The sequence below is a fragment of the Aspergillus udagawae genome, assembly GCF_001078395.1.
Source record: "Aspergillus udagawae IFM 46973 DNA, scaffold_1, whole genome shotgun sequence".
Lineage (NCBI taxonomy): Eukaryota > Fungi > Ascomycota > Eurotiomycetes > Eurotiales > Aspergillaceae > Aspergillus > Aspergillus udagawae.
In genome coordinates, this window is record NW_025091264.1 from 4,043,152 (window position 1) to 4,065,247 (window position 22,096).

Consider the following 22,096-nt stretch of genomic DNA (forward strand, 5'->3'; position numbering starts at 1 on the left):
AAGTGCCCGACAGCTGTCTTGACATTAGGGGGTTCTTATGGCAGAGTACGGAGTATACCATTGATTGCATCTCGCGGGGTTCTGAAGCGCATATCTGCTCATGATATTTGATGAGTGCGATGATTTGTGAGCTATCTAGAAACGAAAACTAAAAATAAAGTGATGTGGCATGAGCGATCACAGATGAAGAATTGACTCCATCAACCGTCTCTCTAGCGATCGTCTCAAGCTTGCGACCCCGTCCCACTATTTTTGGGTGGTGCCTTGAAAGTGGATCCGGCTTCAAGAAGGCTGCAGTTTTGGTACAAAAAAAAGTCACACAAGGCCGCTGGCGCGTTTCATGCTGATGAAGGAATGAGGGTCCTAGTGTTCTTTGCAATGCGGAAATGATCAAGGTGTGATTGATCGAAATTCGCGAGACGGCTGACACATGAGATCTGAGCTGCTTGATAGATAGGACAAGCGCACGATGCATTTTAACAGAGGGAGGTTGAACTTAGCGGAAGACTGACAAGGCTGAACTTTAGCCCCTAGAGTAGCCGATTACGAACTTACGAAGGTAGCCAGGACTTCAGTGAAATGATAGGGGAAAAGAACCCTCAGCCACTGGGATTTTGGAACTCAGTCTACTCCGTATAGTACTAAAGTGAGCACTCCATCATACACTTGGGAATATTTGGATCAGCCCCGCCGCTGCCCAAGGCTCGACCAGCTGGAGGTAAAGACTCCGTGGCTGTGCTGGTGTGACTCGGGGCGATTCAGAGAGACGGTCTGGAGTCTGGACAGTGCGATGAAATTAAATAAAGTATGGATAGTCCAAGGTCCAGACATCATTATTTCTTCAATTCATACTTCTCTTGAAGAGACTTCGTACACTCCAGCATCTTTCCTCCCGTGCACCTGCATCAATTCCACCGATCGGAGTGATCTCTAGAGGCTCAGTATGTTTATTTTACCTTCCCCTATTGACTTCATGTACTCCGTCCACTCTTGAGAAGCGCCGCTCCGTCCTGGCTGGTTGAGATCATGTACTGACGTGCCATTTGATCCCTCAATAGAATCATAAGAGAGGGAACAGAAACAGACATCGTCCTCGTCGTCGACATTCCCAAACCCTCCAAAATCCATTTCCTTCGCCCCGCCCTCCTTGTCCCCTCACGTGCGGGGTCTCCTATCAGCTTCGTTTTGTCCGCTGGCCTCAGCCCTCCACCAACGTTCTATTTTCGAGCTTGGGTCCCTGTCAGACCGACCCTGCTTCGTCACAATGAGTTGTGAGTCTCGCTTGTCTTCGTTTTCGCTTCGTCAATGCTCTGTGTGATGTGGCTGGCTTCTCTCCACCATATGTCCTACCATTGATCCTTTTCACGTGCGCTCAAATACTGGAGCCTGCTGGTCGGGGCTTGCGTCGTGCGATCATGTCCCTGTTAGCATTACCGTTAGCCCTCTCGAGTAGTAATGCAAGTCTTGTTGGACTACTCGTTCTCCTAGTGTTCTTTGGTTCGGCCATTCCTGTGGGATTTGAGTTTCTCACTGCTTTTCCTTTTGCGCTCTTGTCCTACGCCGTCTTTTATGGAACTGCTGTCCCATGTTCGGAAAGATGCTAACCATGGCATTGTTGCTTTAGTCTCTTCTATGTTTAACAAGCTGTCCGGGCAGCCCGAGAGTTACGAAAAAAAGTACGGTGTTCCAAGCCCTCTCGCCTCCTTTTCTATCATCCCAGGCCCACTGAAGACATTATGCTCACCTCTTCCAGAGCTCTGTATAGGTTTGGCAGGACGCTAGGTGCAGGCACTTATGGTATCGTCCGTGAAGCAGAGAGCAGCGGGGGAAAGGTTGCCATTAAGATCATCCTGAAGAAAAATGTCCGCGGCAATGAGCGCATGGTCTACGACGAGCTGGAGATGTTGCAGGCGCTCGATCACCCCAACATTGTTCACTTTGTAGATTGGTTCGAATCCAAGGTAGGTGCACGAGCTTAGCTTCCTATTCGCCGATCGCAGTCTGACGGTGAATCAGGACAAATTCTACATTGTCACTCAGCTGGCCACTGGTGGTGAGCTGTTTGATCGGATTTGCGAGTGCGGCAAATTCACAGAGAAGGATGCTTCCCAGACAATCCGGCAGGTGCTGGGTGCTGTGAACTACCTTCACGAACGGAATATCGTCCACCGAGGTCAGTCTTTCGGCCCAATTTTTCCCTGTTGGTGAACAGCGCATTAATGATGGCTCATGTCTAGATCTGAAACCCGAGAATCTCCTCTATCTCACTCGTGACCCCAAATCCCCGCTGGTGCTGGCCGATTTTGGTATCGCGAAAATGTTGGAGAACCCTACCGAAGTCCTCACGACCATGGCGGGCTCGTTTGGTTATGCGGCGCCCGAGGTCATGCTCAAGCAAGGCCACGGCAAGGCCGTGGACTTATGGTCCCTCGGTGTTATCACGTACACCCTGCTGTGCGGATACTCGCCCTTCCGATCGGAAAGCCTGTCCGACCTGATCGAAGAATGCCGCTGTGCCCGGATCGTCTTCCACGAACGCTACTGGCGCGATGTCTCCAAGGATGCCAAGGACTTCATTCTCAGCCTGCTCCAACCTGACCCTGCCAAGCGGCCCACGTCGCAGGAAGCCTTGAAACACCCGTGGCTGACTGGCGAGTCTGCCAGCGACCGCGACTTGCTGCCTGAAATCCGCGCCTACATCGCTCGATCCCGTCTCCGGAGAGGAATCGAGATCATCAAGCTGGCGAATCGCATTGAAGCGCTCAAGATGCAGGAAGACGAAGAGGACGATATCCCCAGCCCTGCGGAGATGGCAGCATCTGCAGCAGAACCCAGCAAATCCAATGACACAACAGCATTTCCTCCTCTCGAGGGGACGGAAGCAAATGAGAGCTCATCCCCTGCGCCTGTTGATGGTACAACTGGTGGGACCAAGAAGCGGAGTCTGAGCAAGATCGCACGCGGCTCGATCTTCCGCGAAGTCGTTCTGGCCAAGGTTCGCGAGATGAAGGAGAATGAAGAGCGTGAAAAAATCGAACGGGAAGCTCGAGAGCGAACTACCCATGCTTGATTTTCTGACCGATAGTCGATCAGTTTCCTTTCGTGTTTCTTAGAGCCTGTTCATATCTCGTGTATCCAGATCATGTTCGAGTTGATCTTCGAATATGATTTCTATGATTCCCTGTGCAAATTCAGATGCTTTTCCTATACTCGGTTTTGATTGCTGGCATTTCGCCGTGGGCTTTTTGTCGCTATATTGGCCTTTCGACCTAATTTCAAAGTCGCGCCACCTGTTCTGCCCAATGATGATCCTAAATGTGGACCGACTGTTTACTTAACCGTTGTGTCATCGGGTCATTAATAAGTGAAGCGCCAACCGAATCATGTAGGTGCTATAATCCTGACTGATATCCAAAGGATCACGTGCCGCAGTGTCAGATGCTCTCGGACCAATCAGATGACCGGCTGCAGGTGATCGGCTGCCTTACCCACCAGAGGTACCTGCTGTTTGGAGGTTTCCCTTTATATACAACCAGCAAAGCTCACCTTTCTTGTTCTTGAGCAGTCTCTTTTGCTCTGAATCTTTACAAATTCGTCTCACTTGATAGAGATTTTCTCTTCTAGCTTCCTCCGCTGAGTGGTGCCCCACAATCACTCGTCTACCTTACCGACATCGAGCGCCCCCGCCTTGTCAGGACGTCATACACAGCTGCCCTAACAGTTCTATGCGCGTTCGATACTAGCACCCGCGCAAAGACCAGTACCTGACCCTACGTCAGACGTTGCATCCAAAGCTTGTGTATCTTGAACACATCGCAGCCTCCGCTCGACGGGCTCATCTTCCAAGATGTTTGCCGGCAAGCGCTTGAGCAAAGTATGGCATTCCATCTCCCCGCTCAATAAAGAATCGTATACACTGACGCTGGATGTACATCTACAGGAGCTCCTGAAGGTACTCGCATTTACCTGCCATCGTAACGCACTTTAGACCCAGGATCACAAGACGGCAGCATCGCCACAACCACATGAAAACTAACGTTCAATCTCTGTACAGATGAAGGAACATCTCCCGCCCGGTATCTCAATAGTCAAAGACGACAATCTCGAAGAATGGCAAATGGACATTAACGTTCTTGACGACAACCCGCTCTACAAAGACCAAACTTACCGACTCAAATTCACCTTTGGGTCGAAATATCCCATCGGTGAGCCCGGTCTCTTGCCGCACGACCCCGCGCTTGCATCAACGTGGCTAATGATACCACAGAACCACCAGAAGTCCAATTTATCGAACTCCCTAATACATCCGATACCCCACGACCCATTCCCATGCACCCCCACATTTATAGCAACGGCATAATCTGCCTCGACCTCCTCAGCTCTGCGGGCTGGTCGCCTGTGCAGACGGTTGAAAGCGTTTGCATGAGTATTCAAAGCATGCTGACGGCGAATAGCCGCAACGAACGGCCTCCTGGTGATGCTGAATTCGTCTCATATAACAAGCGCCGTCCACGCGATATCGCTTTCATGTACGATGATGATAATGTGTAATCTGGCATTATTCAAGGGTTTGTAGACATTCTCAGGTGTCGGTTCGTCACTTTATTCGTTCGCATTCGCGTTGGCGTTGGCGTGGGCTTTGTTTTCTTTAACTAGGGTGCTCCATAGTTCGAAGGGTGGTATGGATCTTGTGCTGCTGGAGTTCTATCTACTCCACTTGGTTTCTTTTATCTGCATATTATTATACAACAGCCTACGACATCGCAGTGAAAATGCAAGAGGCTTTCATTTGGTCACCGAGTCAAGGCCGGTAGTCAAAAAGAATTAAGCTATGAAATCTGGAGCAGTTTTCCTGAGCAGGCAGAACGGCTGTCATGGTTCATTTGCATTTTTGACCAAGATGGAAACCGCAGTGGTCCACGTTAAGAGTCCTGTAGTCCCATAATTCTATTCAGCACATGACATTGTATTGAAGATTCACATGTCACTATAAACAGGGTTATGGTAGCAGAAAACAAAGAAAATGGAAGGAAACAAAACGCCATGGGAAGGAATTGGTACAGCTCGGCAGTCGATCGCCACGTCCCCATTTACACTGGCACCCCTTGCACTCAACCGATAGCCTGTTCAGTTTTCGCTTTGAATAAATTGAGAATGACCTGAGAGAAAGGCGGCAAGAAGAGCTCGCCCTCTTCTGATTATCCTCTGCCTCTAAATGTGCATTTGCACATATTCAGGTTGTGTAATAATTCACATATCTCTACCGGTCGACTTCACCGAACACAAGATCCATTGTACCTAGAAGTTGACATGTTAGCAGACTGAAGGAACTCGGGATCAACATTGCAAACAGTGAAACCCACCGATAATAGCGACAGCATCTGCGAGAAGGTGACCACGAGAGATCTGGTCGAATCCACCCAGATGAGCAAAGCCGGGAGCACGGATCTTGCAGCGGTAGGGTCTTTCGCTGCCGTCACTGACAAGGAAGACAGCCATTTCACCCTTGGGGGCCTCAATGGCGGAGTAAGTCTCACCAGGAGGGACAGCATATCCCTTGGTGAAGAGAAGGAAGTGGTGGATCAGAGCCTCCATGTTCTCTTTCATGGCGGCACGTGGAGGGGGAGAGATCTTGTAGTCTTCGACACGGACAGGACCAGCGGGCATCTTGTTCAAGCACTGGTGAATGATGCGCAAGGACTGGCGGAACTCCTCCATACGGCAAAGGTAACGATCGTAGCAGTCACCGTTGACACCGACAGGAACGTCGAACTCAACCTGATCGTAGGCATCGTAGGGCTGCGACTTGCGGATATCCCAGGGGACACCAGAACCACGGAGCATGACACCAGTGAAACTCATGTTGAGGGCGTCAGCTGCGCTGACAACACCAACACCTTGAGTTCTGGCCTTCCAGATACGGTTATCTGTAAGCAGCTCCTCGGTCTCGTCAATGCGGTCGCCGAACTGGGTGGCCCATTGGTAGATATCGTCGAGAAGGCCAAGGGGAAGGTCCTGCGATACACCACCAGGGCGGACATATGCAGCGTGTAGACGGGCACCGGAGACACGCTCGTAGAACTCCTATTGAAGGCCAAAGGTCAATGCATTGCTCTCCGATCATACGTGATGAAGGGATTAGACGCCGCTTACCATGAGCTTCTCACGCTCCTCGAAACCCCACAGGAAAGGTGTCAAAGCACCAACGTCCATGGCGTGGGAAAGAACCGACATCAGGTGGTTCAAAACACGCGTAATTTCCCCGAACAGAGTCCGGATCCACTTGGCTCTCTCAGGAACTTCGATGTTAAGCAGCTTCTCAACAGCCAGCGAGAAGCACTGCTCATTCGTCATCATAGAGACATAGTCAAGTCGATCGAAGTAGGGCAGAGCCTGCATGTAGGTCTTGTACTCGATCAACTTCTCGGTACCACGGTGGAGAAGTCCGACATGAGGATCTGAGCGGACAATTTCTTCGCCATTGAGTTCCAGAATTAACCGAAGCACACCGTGAGCGGCAGGATGCTGGGGACCGAAGTTGACAGTGTAGTGACGGATCTTGCGGTCGACCCCTTCCGCCTGCGACTCAAGATTCGAGGCAGCCTCGGACTCTGAGGTAGCCTTGTTGGCCAGATGTGTGAAAGTCGGATCCGTCGGAATCAGTCTGGTAGCCTGGTAGCTGGTAGGCTCCGCGTACCGACGGGGAAGGGTCGTCGATATCGAACGGGTGTTTCTGGCAAAGGTAGAGGGACGAAGACAGAGCTTCTTGGGCGCACTGCCCGCCAAACGGGTGAAAGAGGCAGCCATTCGGGATATCGCAAGGAAGGATAAGGGATCAAGCAGGCCGACTGTCCTCAGTCCGGACGTAGTGAAGGAGGGACACTTACAGGACGGTCAATGCGAACTGACGTTTGGAGGTTGCGGGACAAATTGGGTAATCACGTGACAAGAGCTTTCCTGTCATCACGCCGCCTCTGGTTGGTCTTCCAAAAATCTCTAAAGCGCACCCACACTAAGCCTCCGTTGGTGAAACACAATACTGGTCACGGGTTTCTACCCCCGGCCCAGCAGCACTTCCGCCCACAAGATTCTCTCTTCATGGGTGCGGTTTAAGTGAGAGGAAATTACCGCCTTAGGCCTGCAGAAAATACTGCCGCTTGTCCCAAAGAAATTATCATCCGCTCGTCTCTCGATTTAACCTCTCCGTCTCCAGCAGTTAATCTACTGGTATTGTCAGCCATCATGGCGCCTCTTATTCCATCACAGGAGGAGCTTGATCGCAGAAGGGTACATTATTTTCTAGCTTAACACCAGTGAATATACTCGTCACTAACCAGCTCTTAGATCGTCGATATCAATCCAGAGACGGTCACCAATATCCCCTCCACAGATTTTCCAGGTCACTGGCCCGGCGAGTCGCATGAATGGAATTTGGAAAAGTTTAGAGATGTGCGTTCTCCTTGAACAGCTCTTATGCAATAGCTTTCATCGTGTGTCGCGATGGTCTGAAAGTTTATTCAACTCACGCCTGCTGTTCACAGGGCTTCCGAGTCGAGTTTCATCGCAATGACCCGTTCGAATCCTCCTTCTCCTTGATTGGGCTTGATGCCTCCATCGCAAATGCTTTCCGTCGAATTTTGATGGCTGAAGTACCAACCCTGGCCATCGAGTACGTTTTCGTTCACAACAACACTTCCGTTATACAGGACGAAGTTCTCGCTTCGCGATTGGGTCTGATCCCGCTGAAAGGCTCAGTGGAGGGTCTCAACTGGATGCGCTGGTTCAAGAAGCCCACCGAGGACGATCCCGAATCTGGCAGCACCCCCGCCGACTACAACACCATCGTGCTACGCTTGGATATTGAATGTACCGAGAACCCCAACGCTGCTCCGGGCGAGGACGACCCTCGCAAACTTTACAAGAACGCGCATGTTTATGCTAAGGATATCACCTTCCACCCGGTCGGACGTCAGGAACAGTTCTTCACTGGCGACGGTGCAATTCAGCCCGTCAATCCTGATATTCTGATCGCAAAGCTACGTCCAGGACAGAAGATCGATATGGAGTTGCACTGCATCAAAGGGATCGGAGCTGATCACGCTAAGTTCTCACCTGTGGCTACCGCAACATACCGCCTCATGCCAGACATCAAGATTCTTCGTCCTATCATCGGTGAAGACGCCAAAAAATTTGCCAAATGCTTCCCCAAGGGAGTTATTGAGCTCGAGACCGTCACGTCGAGGGAAGCCGCACAGAAAGGAAGCGAATATGAGGGGCGTGCGGGTGAGATGAAGGCCGTGGTTCGTGACCCCTTCAAGGATACCGTCAGCAGAGAGTGCCTGCGACACGAGGAATTCCAGGGCAAGGTGAAGCTGGGCCGCATTCGCGATCACTTCATCTTCAACGTTGAGAGCACTGGTCAGTTTGAAAGTGATTATCTTTTCCTCGAAAGTGTCAAGGTGCTCAAGTTGAAATGTGCGAGATGGAAGCGAGGCTTGACGGATCTCATGCGGTAATGACATTCGTGCGGCCTGTCCCAACAGTTTTCGAAGTATAATGCATTAGCCGGCGTTGGTTTTCGTTATCTTTGTGCGTGTTGTACATCTACGAAAAAGTTGGTCAAAACCTCCTTTACGACGTCAGGAGTCTGCGTGGGGATCTTCTTCAGATAATAGAAAATGCAGCTATCATTTCTTCAAGCGTCGCTGTGCGTCTTTCTGATAATGTACTTAATCGCATATCGTCGTAACCGATTCAGGCTTGTAAGCTTGAGCCACGCCGCTTCATTTGAAGATCAATTGGAAGCGGAAGTCAATAGTATATGCGGGGTCGCTAACCGCAATTTCCTGACCATTTTCAACCAATTCCTTCAGCTTTAGTTTCAGATTGCCCCTGGTCTGCTCCTCTAGCTGAGGCGGGAAGCGCTGGTAGAGTGTCTTTTCTTCCGTTCTCATACTCGGCTTCTTGAGCTGGGCCTCGGCTCGCTCACCAAGACTCTCTATGAATTCCTCCAGCGTCATGTTCGGGTCCACAGTCATCTTTCGGGCCAAGTTGCCGCAAACAGGGCAATCTGGTTTCTTTTCCGCTTCAAATGTGTAAGTGTAGACCCCCTCTTCACCAGCATACATCATATAGTTCTCCAGGTAAGGGTTGCAGGAGGTAGCGATTTTCAGTGCTTCTGACGTGGTCGCGGCTGCAATGACGGCGTTTGTCGAAGCGATTGCGGGAATGATATTCTTGACCACGCCTTGGGTCATTTGAAAGGTCACGCCGTGGATGTGAAACTGGTTTGCCCTTTCAAGGGCGGCGTTGTAAACCCAGCTGATATGTTCCATGTCATCGCTGTCAAAGGCATCATCCTTGCGCTTCTCTTGCCAGGCGATTTGGTGAGCCCACTCAATGCAATGCTGAGGCTGTCTGGGGATAGTTGCAATGGTGCAAAGGGGAACAGCAGGTCGAGGAGCGTGCATATCTAGCTGGCATTCAATGCATGAGGAAAGAGTTGGAAGAATTACACGGGCCTGGCCCTTGAAACCTACTTACGATTAGCATAAGTTTGTGACAACGATATCGATGGCGTCGGATGGCTTTACCTTCTGTTCCCCCGTCAATGAGAGGCTTCAGACTCTCAGGATTCTCCGGATCAACCATCCCGATAAGAGTGGAATTGATCCACCGTCTGGCCTCGATACTATCCAAACCACAGACGATGATCTTGAATTGCATGTAGTAATCCTCGTCTTTGTCCTGAATCTTGCCGACATACGGCGTGATCTTGACACCCTTAACTCGCTTTTCTACGAATGCTGCAGCGACCTCTGCCTTAGGCTTGCCGATGTCAGTTTGCCGGAACAGGAACTGCCGGTTCAAGTTCGAGATGTCAATCGTATCTTTTTGGAGTTAAACCAACGGATTACGCAAAGTCGTATGGTGATAGGAAGCACTTACCCATGTCTATAACGTGAATATCCTTGAATCCTGACAAGGCAAGGTTTTTGAGAATTTCGCATCCTAAACCACCCGCGCCACTATATCAAATTCATCAGCAACTCAATCATGGTCGTAGACAACAACCTCGGACTGACATCACTCTGGCCTCAAGTTAGCAAGCTGATATAGTCATCACCTGGCAATCACGTACAGGATCTTCGATGTTTCCAAGGCACTTATCGTCTCTGGACCAGGAACCCAGTCTTCATCGCTGTATGGACCTGGTTTCGACAAGACCGAGTAAAGGTGCTTCCTGATTCACGTTAATCATGCTTGCCTTGCGCCCTCCGAAGTTAATGCATACCACCGAGAAGTGGAACTTAGAGATGCCATATTCTGAGCTAGAAGTCTGAAATCGCCAAATAAGTCACTAGATACTTGTTGTGACGTTTACCGTAACTGTATTTGAACCTGCTTCAAGACACTTTTTTAACCGATGTCAAGTTGCTTGTGTTCACAGCCCGGTATAGAGACCTGCCTCCCGTTCAAAAGTGGAAAATGAGATTATAGCCAGTTGTATTGCGATGAATGAAGGTAACAACCCAGCTGCGCTGTTGACTGTTCAGTAACTGGTCCAAGAACACACCGCTGCACGTGACTAATCCGCTCCATACAATTTCCTCCCACTTGAGGCATAACCATCGAGTGTCTTTCTAGTTTTCGAGAGACATTCAATCATCGAAAATGGAAGCTCTCACGACTGTGAAGGTTTTGACGCGCGATTCCAGGTCGATTTTATCGTCTGCCGCGGAGGAAAATTCCGATGATGGTCTTCAGAGCCGCCAAACTGGGTCGGAGGCCGAGTCAGACAATAATTCAACATCGTCAGATTATATACTAGCGGTACTGAAGTCAAAACCTGGTCACGATAATATCGCGCAAGTACTCGCCATACTTGATCCCTCCAACAAAAAGGATCGTCCTCCAGATTTCGATATCAGGGTCCCAAGCGCAAAGACTACTCAGATCCTCAATGTCTTAGTGAACATCACGATTCCCGATCACTGGGAATATGTAAAGGAGACGAAGGGCCAAGCTAGTAAACTACGAGGCATGTTATTGCGATGTTTCAGCAGCGTTGCTGGACTGAGTTGCTTGGTTACTCAGCTTCGTTCTCTGATAACCGCAGCACGAGCAGGACCTCAAAATGCGGAAGGATCGAGTAATCATATTCGACTTGCAGAGATTCTGTCGGTCATCTCTGCCTTGCTGAAACCAACAGACTTTGTGTTGCGCCTTTACAATGGCATCGATGCTCTTTACACTAATGAAACCCAGAAGCAGCTGGCTTGGAAAGAGATCATTGCTCTTCTTGGTGCCAGTAAACTCCTACCTGCTGCAGCAGAAGCCCTGAGCTTGATAAAAGACCTGGATGGCCTCGAGAAGATCTCTTGGCTTGGTGAAGGAACTCAATATGCTTCCTGGTTGGGGGTAAATATATGTCATATTGTCTCAAGGATTAATCCTAACGACGACGCGGGTCTGAAAGCAGTTGCTCTTCTAACGGCTCGGTCATTGAGTATTGGCTACACAGGTTAAGTTTTACGATACTTTTGTCAGCTTCTATGCTAACTCACTTTGAAGATCACCTTGTAAGGGAAATCTATTCGGGTCTTCTACTGGGCAGTGCTCTCCCAACACATTTTGACTCTTTCTATGACAAACTTCGGCCAACTGAGCAACTCGCTTTTCTCGAGTCAGTATTCCGCGACCTGCAGAAGAAGTATTTCCCGGTTAGCATATCCTACCTGGACTTTGCGAAAACGTCCGGACAAAATGTCGAAGGTGTTGCGGCCTTGTGCTCAATCATCATTTCCAAGAGTCCACATCTTATGAGTCAGGTATCAGACTGGCTTGCAAAAGGTCAAGCTGGATCAATATATACTGTCGGTCTTCGTCGAGCGCTACTAGCAGCTTTGTCGGATAGAAAGGGTAACGTCTTCCGTAGTGCGCAGCCTCTGAGCTTCAACTAATAGATGCTTTTCAGACATAGTTCAAGCTCTGCTCTCCAAGAGCCTTGAACAATCCGGCGATAAATTTTACATCAGACACGCCCCGATGGCCAGTCAAGAAGGTACTCCGGAAATCCGTTGTCTAAATGTCAAAGCTTGCTCTAATATTTCTCAGCAAATGCTCAAGTTGTTCTCTTGGCTGCTGGGTGTCTGCAACGGCTGGATAGCTGTGCAGTCAAGGACGCAGGACGGTCTAGTATTTTCCTGAACACCGTCTCGAATCGTTTAGCAGCCTCATCCTCGAAAGCCCGCTTTCTTGGTATGATCATTGGCACCGCAATCTCGCAACTCATTGAGGAGCCAGGAAAAGCTATGAAATTTGACCTTGAAGAGATGGAAAGCGATGAAGCAGTCTCGTATCTGGACTTGGTCAAAAAGACAGATCGCGTTGGATCTCTGGATTATATCAAACTATCAAAAGAACAGACACCTAATGAGCCTCGTTCACCAGCTCAAAGACCGTCTTCTTCTCGAACTGAGGGCGTGCGAGCCTCCAACGCACAATCGGTCAAGATTGTGTCAATAGAAGAGATTGGGGACTCAGAGAATGATGAGAATGAAGAGGATGATGATCTGATACCGTACGAGAAACCTGACGACGATCCATCGGATTCCGACGATGATCCGACTCTTGTAAATCGCAACAAACCGACACCACCAGTGTAAGTTGATGGAACTACATTGCGATACATACAGACAACTGACCCGTATAGATACATTCGCGATCTGATAGCTGGCTTACGGGATACGGAGAATCTCGAACGATATGATTTGGCTGTGACCACTGCCCCTTCTCTGATTCGACGCAAGACTGGCTTCGGAACCGAGCTGGCTGAGAATGTAGAGGAGCTGGCCCTTGTCCTGGTTGGACTGCAGGAGCAGGCTAAACTCCCTAAATTCCATGAATGTCGGCTACAAAGCATGATTGCCTTGATCGTATCACAACCGCTGAAAATGGGTCGCTGGTTTGGGGCGGTATTCTTCGATGGAGACCTGTCCCAGACCCAGCGATCCGCAGTCCTTACGGCGTTGGGTCTAAGTGCTCGAGAACTAGCAGGAAACGGTGAGGAAGATGCCCGCACGCTCGGGTTGCCAACCTTACCCGACACTTCCTTTCCAACCAGAAGGTTGCCAGCAAACGTGGAAAACCTGTACCTAACCAATGAATCGCCCATCGCGAGTCTCACAAAGACCCTCTCAAAAGCGTCCCTTGAACCGCTTGCGGCTCAAGCTGCAGACGCCGTGTCTGGTCCAAATGCACTCAAGGTGCGAACATTTTCGTCGCGAATGGACGTCGAGAAGAAACGTCAGCAGCGAGATGCGCAGCGACAAAAGTCGACGGTCAAGAACCTTTACAAAGTCTTGTCAGAGGGCTTCTTCTATCCACTAACAGGTCGCTTCGGATTAATGATGACGCAATTTTCCTCGTAAGAGCTCGAGTCTTCTCCATAAGTCTGACGGACACCAGTTGACAAATTTCCTCTATCACAGGTCAACCGCGCCCTCGTACAACCCTTTTCTTATTCCGCATCTCCTCTGTCTCTTTATTCAAACACTGACGCTCATCCTTTCCACCATGGGGCCCCACAACCCGTATCTTCCTAATCTCACTCAGGAGACGTTGAATTTTCTCCTTTCACTCTACACACGACCGCTTTCGGAGGACCCTTCGATCGTCTCCGCACTGCTCTCGCTGTTCCTCGCAGTAGTGGACTTGAACGTCGCCTCAGGCTCCTCCGGTGAGGAACGACTTGTCACGGAATTTGCGACTCAAGTAATCGAATTGCGGGAGTGGGCCGGGTCAGTCTTTGATCGAACTGTGGCGGCACAGGGAGCGGACGACCCTCGGGAGCAGGTCAGACTATTAGCCGCAGGAGTCATGGTAAAATTGGGTGAAGTGACGGAGAGATATCAAGGGCGGTTAATGGGTGTCAACTCTGGGTTTAAGTATTAAATCTAAATAGTCCATATCTATACGTTTAAAAATGGAGAAAAGTACTCACACGGTGAAGGGTGGTGGGACAATTGGGCGAGTCAATATACATAGGCTATCAATGATCATAACATCATTTCGTGGTTTACGTTGACAGGATCGTTATTAAATTAGTCGGCGTACAGGACACTGGCCCCGCCGAATTTGCCAGTCCAAAAACATGCCTCTTATCCTTCGGTCTTTGCAAAATTTCCCTTCTCAATGGCTGCCTCCATCATTCGGTCGCCGTTGATGATGCTCGTTGTGCAAATGACAATCCTCCGTCGCGGGGCTTCCTGAGCTGCGATAAATCGCAGAGCCGCAATTTCTGTGAAGGTCGCTCCACCTAGAAGGAATACGTACACAGTCTTGGTTGCATTGTTGCCGCTCAGCGTCTGTCGCGCACGAACTGCCTTATCGTCTCCCTTCTGAACGATGCTGAACGTCGCGCCACGGGCGCTCTTTACTACGTCCTCGAATCCGAGCCAGCCGGGGGATGCAGTGCTTGCAGGGGTGGAGGTAGCAGAAGCAGAACCGCCCTTGACGAGTGAGAAGATATACGACTTTTGCAGAACGCATTGGACTAGACGAATGCTGAGTGGAGCGAAGCCGCTGTATACATAGGCAATATCGTTCGGGTCCTTCTCACTGACTTCTTCTACCAGCAGGCGTAGATTCTTCCGTAAGTAGTTATAATTCGTCTTAGTTCCTGGCTGAGCACCAGCAGTCGGAATAAGCATGGCGGGTCCCGAGGAACGTGGATGCAGGAGTTCCATTTTCTCCAAGGCACAGAAGGTCAGTAGATGCTGATGTCCATAGGCGTGGACAATTTGCTTCTTGAAATTCTCGAGATCGCGGGGACGAATTCCGCCCGACATGCACGACTCCAGGCACAGCAGACGTAAAACAGTCTTGAGAGGCACATCCCTGGCAATCATTTCTTCGATGGCACCATGTTGATACGTTGGGTCAGTGCCCGCGGCATTATTTTGCTGGACTTCAAGAATTTTGCGGAAGATATCTGAGCGAGTATTTCTCATTATCTCCTGGGCGAGGTTCGTGTGAACGCGAAGACTTTGGTGTTCCAATTGATAAGTTGGCAATTTATTCACGAATTCACGTAACTCTGAAGGCGTCTTGGCCGTATGACGAGTCTCATACTCGCTTTCTAGACGCCGTGCCACCTTATTCAGAATATCGCCGACTATGGCGAAGTTTGCATCACGCACTTGGCTAAACAGTTGGTCAGAAGAGTCCAGTTGAATCTTCCGTTTCTGTCCATGCTTCAGGGTTTGTTGAGGAGCTTTGGAAGACTCCTGGGCCTGGGGAACAGAATTGGCTCCAACGATAGCCGTATCAACATCTGCCTGGTTGTTCTTGATTCCGACAAACTCGTCAATTAAGCCCTCGTACGTGAGCTGCGTGAGCAGAGGGGTGCCAAAGTCCACCTCCCGGTCAATAATGATCAGACTTTCGGTACTCGCGCTGGGCAGAAGTCCTCTTGAAGAAAGGTCCGCCAAACCGGAGCTCTCTTCAGCATCGAGCTCCTTTCTCATCCGCAACAGAAGATCTGCGAGTCGGCGCGCGTGATCTCCCTTCCCAATGATTCGAGGAAAATAACCCTGTCTTTGCTGGATATCCATAAGAGCCTTCGCGGCGAGGAAGATACAACCTGGATCTCTATGCTGTGTGATGATAAGCAAATTGGTTGAAGCGAGAGAATTTTCTTGCACTTACCAAATACAGGTCACCGAAAGAGTCATCCAATTCCAGGGAAAGGACATCTTGTTCGAGAGGTACAAAATACAACGGAAACTCGGTGATATTCACATCGCCAATGATTCCTGCATCTTCCAGGATCTTATTGCTTACAAATGTTCGTCTGGGTACCCAAAATATGAAGTATTCATGCTCAACATTGCCGTTCTGCTGTAGACGCTTGATTTGCTCTATAGAGGAATGTTAGCTCATTCTGATGGCATTCTACAGGACATTTCAGAGAAAGAAAGCCTTAGGGATGAGCTCCAGTAGTAGCCCTCTTGAAGAGGACATGGATTGTTTTGATATAGGGAACTTGACTGACTACGTAGAGTGTTGATGATTCTGCGTAATCTACTGATGTCCCATGTGTGCTGGGCCCGAAAGAAGGCCAGACAGATAATGCAGGCAATGGTTTACAAGAAATAGAGCCGAGACGACATACCTGCTGCTGTTCGCACCTGGCGTATCTTCTCAGCATGAACTAGGAAGACGACATTGCGTTGGGATGAGTCAACATTGGCATTCTCGAGTAGAAAAACTCGATCTACGCCGTATTCCTGGAGTTGGGAAAATTTGACGAAGATCCCAACTGGGCCTGCCAGATTTTGGCTGATGACAAGATTCTTCTTACCACGCACCTGCCCGTATAGTTCTGATTTAGCCAAGTCGGCTTCCAGTAACATCAATGCTGTTGAGAAGGGGACGACCAGGAAGGAGCCTCACTCACGCCTTCAAGGAGAGTCAACAAGTCCCTCCGCGCCTTGTCCTTGATATAGTCAGCATCAGACCCAGGATACGGCGCCATGGTTGCTGTGGAGCCTCCCAGACGTGGTGGTTTCTCAGCAAACCAGAGAAGAAAAGAGGCAGAGAGTACAGGAGTACGTTTGCATCAGTCTTCTGATGCGTCGAATTTGGCTCAGCCATCAAAGCTAACTATTATTGGCTTAGCGCTTATCACCGCCTCTCTCTGCGCCACAATACATGTCTCATACAATGTTACCACATACTTCAGCTGAGCATTGTCCAGCATATTCATGAATTGTTGTATTTGTATTACTGCTCGGAGTCTCGACTCTTCCCCCTCAATTTAGATTATTTGCCTGAAACTCCCCTGAATGTCAACTACATTTGACATCTTCTCAGCCTTCACCCACCACTTCTTCTTATTAGACTGTTGTGAACACTCCCATTGTCTTTTCTGTCTTTCTCTGTCCTGTCTGCCATTTTCCCTGATACCCCTTCGTTCCTACATCTCCCTGGCAATCCGCAATGGGCTTGTTCAAGAAGTCCGGCGACGACGATGACTCGTCCAGCCGCCGGGCCCTCTTTGGGTCCCGGTCCAAGAGCAAGAGTCCAGCTCCTCCTGCGAACCCGTATGCGAAACCCGCTCCAATTGACCCGTATACCAGAGCCAAGATGAACGCTGGAGTAGCCCCTCTTCCCCCCTCCGAACAGCCTGCTGGACCAGGCTCGATGACAGGACGCTCCCCCGCCGGCACTCCCGCACCTGGAGGCATCCCAGGCGACAATAAGTTTCAAGGCTATGCTCCCAACCAGTATGGCAATCAAGGCGGATACGGCGCTAATCGATTCGGCAATGCTGGTGGCGCATCGACCTCCCGCTACGGCCCTGGTGGTTATGGAGGATTAGGCAGCACCGATCCGAATGATCCCGCTGCAGCAGACAAAGACGCACTTTTTGGAGGAGCCAGGGACCGGGTACAACAGCAGCAACAGAATGGTCCTCCACCTCCATACTCAGAACCGAACAATGCTTACGGCGGCGGAAGCAATGAGTACAACACTTCTACGTATCAGGAGAGACAGCTCACTGCGGAAGAAGAGGAAGAGGAGGAAATCCAGAACATTAAGCAGGAGATGCGATTCGTCAAGCAGGGCGATGTCGCATCCACTCGCAATGCTCTTCGCGTCGCCGCGCAGGCTGAGGAAACCGGCCGCGAAACGCTCGCCCGCCTTGGAGCCCAAGGGGAAAGAATCCATGACACCGAGAAAGCCTTGGATGTTGCGACTATCGAGGGCCGACTTGCTGAAGAGAAAGCAAAAGAGCTGAAAACTCTCAATAAGAGCATGTTTGCGGTGCACGTGTCAAACCCATTCACTAGCGCCAGTAGACGACGGGAGCGGGACGAGAGGATCATTGAGACCCATCGCGCTGAACGGGCAACTCGGGAAGGCACGCGCAATGAGGCATATCAGACCAACCAACGAATGGAGCGCACATTCAGGGAGATTGAGAGGGAAGCTGGTAAACCTCACGCCAAGAACAGGGCGAATGTCACGGAGCGTGCCAAGTATCAATTCGAGGCGGACAGTGAGGATGAGGCTATGGAGGATGAGATCGAGCAGAATCTGGATCTTCTGTCCGGTGCTGCCAGTCGCCTGAATGGACTTGCTCGTGCCACAGGCCGCGAACTTGACGAGCAGAACAGACATCTAGAGCGAATCATGGGCAAGGTGAGTGTTCTTGCTTGCTTCTCTAGTGTCAGTGGACTTACTGACATTGCTACAGAGCGATTTCGTCGACGACCAAATTGCTATGAACCGGGCCAAGCTGGACCGTATTCATTAAAGCTCTGCTCGTTTATTCATATTTAGTCGTGCGGATGCACCCGTAGGCCGCCTGGTGCAGTCGACGTCGGTTGATGATTCACATCTCGATCTATATGTTTTCTGTGCATATCACTGTCCACCATTTCTCGGCGTTCTCGGCTTTGTGGCTCGTTGGAGCCTCCATATTGAGTGTTCGAGCTACCTGTACATTTGCGAGACTGAGCACTCTGATTAATAGAACCCATCAATCTAATTACTACCTCAAGGAACGATTTGTTAATTCTTCGTTGAAGCTGTTTGAATGATGTCCTGTCCTGTCCACATCGTATATACAACAACTGACTGATGCGAGTCTTGCAATGTTTATTTGTTTTTTGAAGGTGGCCCGCTACATTTGAATCGCTACGCCATACTCGGATCTCTACACGGCCTCACACCAGATGGACACTATATTTTATACCATCCGACATCGTTTTCTGTGCACAGAAGACCAACCACCCATTGCATGTCAAAGTCTAGGACATAAGTTCTTTCCAATGGCTGATCACTATCCTTCGTCCATCTAGTCCTCCCCGACCAGCACTGGAACTGCAGTTCATTCGAAAGTCCCCCTAAGCACAATAGACATGTATACAATCCGTTTTCAATATGAGTAGTCTCAACCTCAGGCTGCAACGGAGGCTACAATCCATACTCATACTCGCCTACGGAGGACAGGGTACAGCCTACTCCGTATAGTACAACCCTACCTACTCTCTCTGCATGACCAACAGCGTCATCATTCATCAAGAGTCGAAATTGTGAAATGGAGTAATCCACCCCTCCGAAACCCCAAACACACCGGTACTCAAATACCTACCAGCGTCGCATCTAACCAAATAACCTTTGCCAACTGGTCAACCCCTCTTTGCCACTGGACCCGATGCCAAGCATATCACAATGCAGGAGACGGAGGATGTGCCGCGTAAGCCATTCCCCACCGCTCTTGTCATGTGCGGGCTCGTGGCCTTGGCAGCCGTTCCCTGATTTGAACTACTTTTGAAAATATTGACCCTGATTGGATCATGGCCGTAGGCATTCCGGTCCTTATTGAAGTTGGAGAGTTCTCGCATTCATGATTGGGCATGAATTCTAGTGGCTCCCACCCGCTCTCAAGCCAGATTGAGCAGGCCAAGAAAGTAGATAGGGAAAGTTAGGCAATCATTCCTTAAAGAGATGATGAGGCTCGAGCGTTGAGAACCTGATGGGGGAAAGTTTTACCTGTGGCTTTTTCTTCCTCCTTTTTGATGTCGGCGGACAGGACCCTTGGAATTGAGCAGTTGGATAAGCTATGGGGTAGTCTACGTACTACGTACTCCGTAGCTCTAGCAAAGCACGAATCAATAAGTTGACCCTGATTCTGATGTTCACTGGTTCTGACTCGCCATTTTGGGCCAGGAGAACTGCTCCCTAATAATGGAACAGGGGCGATAGTCCTTTGAAAGGCGGAGTATCTAGATAGTAGTCGGACCATGGCATAGGTCCTGCGTCGCCTGCGTTGAGTGCCCCTTGTTGCTTTTCTCTCTCCTACAGCCATTGGATATTTTCCCCGAAAGAGTGTACGTACTTTCTCTTTACAGAGACGAATTTGAGTGGTGAAGTTTCATTCTTGTTCTCTCGAGAGGTATATGTACTCCGCAAAGCAGCATGCATTGTACCTACGTGAAAGCAGTAATAAGACAGACAAACAGACAGACATATATACCGACCTACATGCATACCTATTACTTACTCCGGAACGTATGTCCAACTGTAAGTACAGTCCTTGGCTCCTAGCAAGATAGGTGCCATGGTAGGTACCCATGTGTAGCACAATCCCTAGCAAGTACCCACCTTTCGTGGGTGGTTAACTTGTTATGGAAAATTGTCCGGTCTGCAATCTATGGCTCCTGTTGTGTTCCTCCTTTAGCATTCAAGGGAAGACAGCTAGCAAGGAATTTAATTCCGATGCGTTTGTATGAAGAGAGGTCATTGTTGTCCTTACTAAAAAAGAATCGCAAGCTTTTTTGACCCGTGGTTTTGGGTTTATGTGAGGTTGCAGTAGATACTCTGTACATGGAGTAAAAAAAGGAAAAACTTTTGAAAATCCCTTGACTTTGCAATTATTATGGCATTAACAACCTCCTTTGATAGCTCGCATAAAATTGGTTTTTGAGTCATCGGACAACAGTACGCTGTAGCACATGCTCAATAATGCTAGGGCGTGGCAGTCCTCCCAAACATCCACCCAATGACATCGGCCAAGGAAGTCTGCTGTCCCACTTTTCTGCACACTGGGATAAGTGATAAGTAGGTACCCTCTCACTCTTTGGCCAGACTGTTGCCGAGGAGTGTTTTGAGAAGCTTGTTTCTAGCTCAGGGTTGTCTCCAATATAGGGATGTCTTGTGTTGAGTCGCAAAACGATTACGGAGTAGTTGGAGATAATCAGTAGCCTGCAACAGAAATACAGGTATGCTCATCCTCCACGATTCAACGGCTGTTGTAATTAGGAATGCCGAGCTGGTCGAATACATACGAGGTCATGCTCGCGAGGATTATTCGATTGATTCGGATTGCAGCTCAATCATTATGAATTAGTCCATTTTAAACCTGGGTAATCTATTTCCGTAGCCATCTCCATCAGAAGGGAGCCCCTATGACAGTTATGGCTAAGTAGACATGGCGACGGCCACTATCTCTAGTTCACTAATATTGGCCACCTCGCAATGCTAACTGCAACAGTAATCTCCATTTCGGAAAGGTCCCAAGTCTGAACTCAAAATTGACCAGTCTATTGTGCCTAGTGGGCGGAAGACGAAGACCAAAAGTGCTGCCAAACCAAGGCCCGTCTGAAGTCACTAAACTAAAGCTTTACAACCTGTACCCATCTGGCTTAGCTTTCTGTCCTAACACATCCTCAACCTCAAGTCGCGACAGGCCAAGAAATTAGCCAGCGTGTTTCAGAAAGCAGCTAGGCGCAATACCCTCAAAGTAGTAGTGTAAGTGGGGTCAGCCAGGATCGCACGCAGGGTTTTAGGTAAGGCAAACGGGCTTTGCGGGGTTCAAATCCAACAAATGGTGGCCGAGATTTGATGCAATGTGATCAAAACATTCTGTAGTTGAATCTCTCTTCCCTATTTAGCTAGGTACTTCTTAAGGATTTAGTAGAAATTTCACCTTCTTCGAAGTGTATACATTTTAACACTTTACAAGGTATTTCAACGACACTTTGAAGAGAAGTGAATTAGTCTCTACAGTACAGAGTAATTAGGAAACAATAATACGTACTGAGTTCCATGCTGACTTCTCGTAAGCTGAGTAAGGTAAGGTATTCAGGTCCTCATTCCCGATTGAGACTGGCATGCCAAAATAAGGATAGCACCAAGTTGTGCACGCGTCAGCTTCTGTGGGGCTGCCAATCTCATTGGTCTATAATTTAAATGCCAAGCTCGGCTATCGACTATCTGCCGTCTCTGGGGGAGCTTGGCTGCGGTGGCTGCATGCCACCCCTGCCTACCGTCAGGGAAAGTCAAATCACAAAATAAATAAAATATTTGCAAACTGCAAATTTAAAATTTGAGAGTGGGGTTTCTATACATGCTAAAATTGTCTTTATCTTAGGCCAACGCTAAACCATGTGTGTTGATCTTCATGGTTCAGGCAGGCTGGTTCCGACTACTACTGCGTAGCCTATTAGATTTTGATCTCTACAGATAAATTGATTCTTCATGCTGTTTGTTTTTGCCAAGGTATATCATTTTGCTTTACACC

At 49.3% G+C, this 22,096-nt stretch overlaps 8 protein-coding genes across 8 annotated transcripts; 5 read left to right on the plus strand and 3 right to left on the minus strand.

Moving 5' to 3' along the window:
- Positions 1-1,736: 1,736 nt before the first annotated feature.
- Aud_001321 (uncharacterized protein) lies at positions 1,737-3,070 on the plus strand (the record flags this gene model as incomplete). Its single annotated transcript, XM_043286821.1, has 3 exons — positions 1,737-1,961; positions 2,017-2,173; positions 2,238-3,070. The coding sequence occupies 3 exons, from the start codon at positions 1,737-1,739 to the stop codon at positions 3,068-3,070; spliced, it is 1,215 nt and encodes a 404-aa protein (XP_043142756.1).
- A 777-nt stretch (positions 3,071-3,847) lies between these two features.
- On the plus strand, positions 3,848-4,551 carry Aud_001322 (ubiquitin-conjugating enzyme E2; the record flags this gene model as incomplete). The annotated part of the gene is made up of 3 exons (XM_043286822.1): positions 3,848-3,952; positions 4,055-4,205; positions 4,268-4,551. 3 exons carry the CDS (start codon positions 3,848-3,850, stop codon positions 4,549-4,551), a joined length of 540 nt encoding a protein of 179 aa, XP_043142757.1.
- Positions 4,552-5,260: 709 nt separating this feature from the next.
- On the minus strand, positions 5,261-6,807 carry Aud_001323 (NADH-quinone oxidoreductase subunit D; the record flags this gene model as incomplete). The annotated part of the gene is made up of 3 exons (XM_043286823.1): positions 5,261-5,298; positions 5,364-6,084; positions 6,154-6,807. The coding sequence occupies 3 exons, from the start codon at positions 6,805-6,807 to the stop codon at positions 5,261-5,263; spliced, it is 1,413 nt and encodes a 470-aa protein (XP_043142758.1).
- A 435-nt stretch (positions 6,808-7,242) lies between these two features.
- Positions 7,243-8,516, plus strand: Aud_001324 (DNA-directed RNA polymerase core subunit RPC40; the record flags this gene model as incomplete). The annotated part of the gene is made up of 3 exons (XM_043286824.1): positions 7,243-7,287; positions 7,345-7,449; positions 7,542-8,516. 3 exons carry the CDS (start codon positions 7,243-7,245, stop codon positions 8,514-8,516), a joined length of 1,125 nt encoding a protein of 374 aa, XP_043142759.1.
- A 267-nt stretch (positions 8,517-8,783) lies between these two features.
- Positions 8,784-10,323, minus strand: Aud_001325 (NEDD8-activating protein UBA3; the record flags this gene model as incomplete). Its single annotated transcript, XM_043286825.1, has 6 exons — positions 8,784-9,535; positions 9,594-9,890; positions 9,949-10,028; positions 10,086-10,091; positions 10,142-10,243; positions 10,295-10,323. The coding sequence occupies 6 exons, from the start codon at positions 10,321-10,323 to the stop codon at positions 8,784-8,786; spliced, it is 1,266 nt and encodes a 421-aa protein (XP_043142760.1).
- Positions 10,324-10,674: 351 nt separating this feature from the next.
- Aud_001326 (telomere length regulation TEL2 family protein) lies at positions 10,675-13,956 on the plus strand (the record flags this gene model as incomplete). The annotated part of the gene is made up of 6 exons (XM_043286826.1): positions 10,675-11,524; positions 11,575-11,922; positions 11,978-12,064; positions 12,118-12,664; positions 12,716-13,429; positions 13,494-13,956. The coding sequence occupies 6 exons, from the start codon at positions 10,675-10,677 to the stop codon at positions 13,954-13,956; spliced, it is 3,009 nt and encodes a 1,002-aa protein (XP_043142761.1).
- A 206-nt stretch (positions 13,957-14,162) lies between these two features.
- On the minus strand, positions 14,163-16,540 carry Aud_001327 (Sec1 family protein; the record flags this gene model as incomplete). The annotated part of the gene is made up of 4 exons (XM_043286827.1): positions 14,163-15,659; positions 15,712-15,923; positions 16,178-16,373; positions 16,463-16,540. The coding sequence occupies 4 exons, from the start codon at positions 16,538-16,540 to the stop codon at positions 14,163-14,165; spliced, it is 1,983 nt and encodes a 660-aa protein (XP_043142762.1).
- A 464-nt stretch (positions 16,541-17,004) lies between these two features.
- On the plus strand, positions 17,005-18,351 carry Aud_001328 (putative plasma membrane SNARE protein (Sec9); the record flags this gene model as incomplete). Its single annotated transcript, XM_043286828.1, has 1 exon — positions 17,005-18,351. The coding sequence occupies one exon, from the start codon at positions 17,005-17,007 to the stop codon at positions 18,349-18,351; it is 1,347 nt and encodes a 448-aa protein (XP_043142763.1).
- Between the last annotated feature and the right edge of the window lie 3,745 nt (positions 18,352-22,096).